This window comes from Bombus bifarius, unplaced genomic scaffold, assembly GCF_011952205.1.
Source record: "Bombus bifarius isolate JDL3187 unplaced genomic scaffold, Bbif_JDL3187 scf7180000008494, whole genome shotgun sequence".
NCBI lineage: Eukaryota > Metazoa > Arthropoda > Insecta > Hymenoptera > Apidae > Bombus > Bombus bifarius.
The window spans coordinates 7,068-11,619 of record NW_022884684.1 but is presented as its reverse complement, the minus strand read 5'-3'; the positions used below and the strand labels follow the sequence as shown (position 1 = coordinate 11,619).

At 30.2% G+C, this 4,552-nt stretch overlaps 1 protein-coding gene across 1 annotated transcript; it reads left to right on the top strand.

Moving 5' to 3' along the window:
* Positions 1-213: 213 nt before the first annotated feature.
* On the top strand, positions 214-1,711 carry LOC117213123 (mitochondrial import receptor subunit TOM22 homolog). The gene is made up of 4 exons (XM_033458463.1): positions 214-374; positions 460-557; positions 773-878; positions 949-1,711. Exons 1-4 carry the CDS (start codon positions 353-355, stop codon positions 1,152-1,154), a joined length of 432 nt encoding a protein of 143 aa, XP_033314354.1. The 5' UTR covers positions 214-352; the 3' UTR covers positions 1,155-1,711.
* The last annotated feature ends 2,841 nt before the right edge of the window (positions 1,712-4,552 follow it).

Here is a 4,552-nt window from a genome sequence, read left to right as displayed (position 1 = left end):
AAGAGAGAGAGAGAGAGAGAGAGAGAGAAAGTTAGAAACGAAAGGACAAATTAATCTTTTATATCTTCCTATTTTAGATTATCTTTTTTACTCAATTTAATTCTGTTTCTTAATATTATTATATATTTATAAAAACATAAATAGAAATATACAATGCATCTATATATTCTTAGGAACTATATAGAGATTTATACTTTAAAAATTGTCTAGGGACTTTTTTCAGATATTCATCTGAACATGCGCCATTCTAAATACAATTTAGAAACCTCCACGACCATAGCAAAATCAGAGTTGTTCTGTATCTGCTTTACACTGGTGTGAATTTTCATACATATAATATTTATCTTAATTTATGATGTCCAGAGTAGAAGAAGGTGAATTTTAAAATTTAGTTCATGAAAATAAAGTACATCGTTCATTCGTTTATCAATCGTCAATTATTTTCTGATATGACTTCAGTCGAAGAAGTAGAGCAATTGGATAGCGGCATGGGTAGTAGCGACGCACATTCTCCCGAAGTGAAATCGCTTCTTCCTGACGATGAGGATGACGAAGAGGTATTCGATTTTGATATACAGTGATTACGTATTAATGTGATAAATAAATGAAACTTTGCATTATTACGAGTCGTTATTTTTACGGATAGCAACCATAATTAATCTTCAGGAATTAACCAAATATTTTGTTGCCTACGAATCATGCTTCCGTGTTGCGGCTTAATGATATTAAATTTTCACTATGAAAAATGCAGTATCTTTGAGTTTGTTTTTAGGATGAAAGCTTGGCAGAACGATTATTGGGACTTACGGAAATGTTTCCGGAAAAAGTACGAAACGTGGGATATAATATCGGCTCTTGTTTATGCAATTGTATGAAAGGTCTGTGTTCTTTAATTTCAGATATTCAATGTCACATTATAAATAAATGATACATTTTGGTGTTTTGTAGGATTATATGTGTATTCATGTTCAGCAGCATGGGTATTCTTCAGCTCATCTGCTATTTTATTTGCACCTATATTGTTTGAGATAGAACGAGTACAAATGGAAGAAGTACAACGGACGCAACAGAAGCAGGTCTTGCTAGGACCTAGTAAAGCCATGTCAAACGTGAATGCATCAAGTCTTCCAATGGCTCCACCAGTTCAGCAATAATAGCAACGATACCATTGATGTTGCATTCAAATTACCATAAGTCGAACATTCTGTTCACTGTTTATATTTATATTAGTATAACTTGAACCTATTCTAATATCTCACTGATATCTACACATCCATAAGATTATCATATTATTCGCTATAAAAATCTAAATGATACATAGAAGAATGAAAGGAATTAAAGCGAATTTAAAAATAATATCTACACTATGTTTATTTGTTTTTGCTTTTTTCTTTTTAGAATATCTGTTTTATACCAAAATGAATTCACTGACATTTTATCATATCAAATTTAAGCATCGTACTATTTCCTTATGAAATATTAGTAAAACGCTATTCGATTACGTGTAGTGCACCGTTGTCTATAATCTATAAAATCATTAAATCCTTTCGTAATGTTAGCGTCTATAAGGTATTGCATGTTGTATCATAAAACGTTGAATAAACATATACTGAAGAATGTTTTTCAATATTGTCAATTATTATAGAAAATGTTATAATGGTGATTGAAACAAATTTTTGTTTGTATTTTCCAAATATACTTTCATGAGTTACGTTTGAAATTTTTGGGTCTTGCTAACGTTTTTTATGTTACATTTGGAATTTCCGACATTCAAACACATTTTTAAAGGTAACCTTAGGATCTTTCGGCTCCTAAGTACGTTTTTTACGTTTCCGATTCGGATTCTTCGCTTCTAAGTGCATATTCAAGAGACCCGTTTGAAATTTTCGATAACCAATAGGCTCTAATTCGCTTTTAATGAAAATTTTTTTCAAGATTTTTTTAGCGGCACCCTCGGGATAGTTGCAATTAATAATAAAACAATTTGTGCAGAACTTGAACGTAATTGGATAAGTAGAAAGCGTGCCTGTGGGTCCTTAAACAAAAATAACTATTCAAATGAGCATAAAATCCATTTTATTTCATTATTGTCTAAGTCATTGATTATGTCAAAAAGTACGTTAGATGAAAGTTGTAGATCTAGAGAAGGAAAATCTTTTATGTTTTATTACTTTTTTTCGCGCGTCAAACAGTCTCCGGAAAAATCGCAAAAATTATGTTTTTAATCTTTGAAATGATCTTAATAATCTTTATCAATAAAGCCTAGAAAAATGTCTTTTACATTCGATCTTAAAGGATTATTCTTTTTTAATTTCAGAAATTTCTTGACAAACCAGGAAGCTGCACAATTGTAAATTTGTTGTAATGAAAATTGGTAAATAATGTGTAATAAGAGGAAAAAAGTTTGAATGGAAAATAAATTGTTCATTTTTAACTTTATCTTTTTACAAATAATTTTCTTTTGTACGACTAGGAAACACCTCCCTTTTCCGTATCATTGACAATTTACAGTTATATATTCACGAATTCCAGCTCTTTAATAAATTTTCTTTTTTCATACCAAGTTGATGGTTTTGTCTGGAGAATTTGTAATCGCATCCAAATCTTAAAAAAAAGCTTTAGTTTGGATGGAAACGAATTGTTCAATACCTCTCTCAAAAATATCAGGAATTTCATCGACTTGCAATAGTTGTATTTACTTTATGCTTTCTGATTCTGTTTCGCAATTTAAGGTATCAATCATTCTCTGTTTTAATTTAAATGAACGTAAAATATGCTCCTTTTCTAGATCTACAACTTTTATTTGATGCTTTCTTTTTCCATATAATTAATAACTTAAAAAATAATTTAAAATAATTTAATCGAATAAAATCATCTTTATGTGCATTTAATAATGCACTATAATTATTACAAATTGAAATATTGTATAAATCATATATTTATAAATTTTATTACATTATTTTGGCTATAAGTTTCGCTATTGTAGTATAATTATTTTTGTCATAAACTGGCATTTAGCATAAATTAACACAGTTTTAAGACAAAAACTAGTACCATATAAGTGTAAATTTACTTTTAGCGCGTAGAAAGTATAAAAAGTGTAAAAATTGTAAAAATGGTTATTGTAATAAATTGTTGGAGGCATCAGTTTGCAATAAAAATTAAAAAATTATTAAATTTGATTGTGTTATAATGGAAAAATCAAGTGTATGCCATTAGGTATATAAGGAACATACGACTCGCGCGCGCGCTCATTTGTGTGTGACCTTTCGTACCGTGAAGATCGAAGAACTTTTACGAATTAAATTTTCTATTTATAACATTGCGCTTTTAATATACATTTAAACTATTAATTTATAACATTTAAACTATTGATTTACAACATTCAAACTAATAGTTTATTGTATTAAAACTGTTAATGTATAACATTTAAACCATTTATTTATTACATTTAAACTATTAATTTACAACACCGTTGGACACGGTGGGACACCATAGGATGCGTGCGTTTTAGTCTTAATTAATTATACCTATGTTAAGTGCATTGTGGCTCCATTTTGTGCAATGATACTTATCCATCTTGGAACGAAAAATAAAATTCTATTATCCTTTCCCGCTGAAACTTGTGCTTATTTTGTGCACAGAAGTGTATCGCGTGAGCCCATTGATTCTTTCGAAAGATCGCTAACTCGTTCGTTCGTGCCGCGATTTTTATTTTATTCTCTGATTGATCGTGAATTTCTCTTTGGCTTCTCTCTACCTTTAAGCGAAATTTAGTTCAGGCATCTCGGAGTTTATAATTTTTCGATATTTTCAAAAGTTTAGTGTCGCGACAATAGAATATTAAACGGCTTAGTATAACGACTTGTATGTTCCATTTGCGAGACACGAAATTGTATATACAGTTGTCAGTGTCATTTTCTATCTCTCATTCCAAGTTAGACAAATGTGTCTTTGATATCGAAGGCTGCCAGTAGGGTTACGAATTATTGTACGAATTATTTATAAAGATCGATGTAATCATTGTGTGGTATATGAATATGATGTATGTTTTGTTTGAAATTTGGATAGATTCGTTTCCACGCAGCACTTACTGCACATATGAATGTTTTTGTAGATGTATATAATTTTTTTTGTGTAGATCGTTCAACTGCGTACCTGCTTGTGCCATCGATTCGTGCGTCCCCCTCTCCTTCCCCCACCGCTTAGGATGTTGCTCAGCGAAATTAATGTATAAGGAGTTATTCAGTCGTTTACATTTCGTGCAGATAACATGTTTCGCGTTGCGTTAGGTATATAACGTATTCTAACCTATTGGCATGCTTTCTTCATTAATTTTTTTTATTATCGTTTATATCTGGTTATTAATATCGTTTGATTAATACACGTTCATTTAACGATTCATCGAACATTAAGGTAATGAAACCAAGTCGTCCATTTACTAATGATACTGTTACCGGTAGCTTCTATCGTAAGCTTTTATAACAAAATTTGAGTTTGATTGTGTTTTCATTTAATTATTTTATACATTTGTTTTAACTTTTAGTTGTTT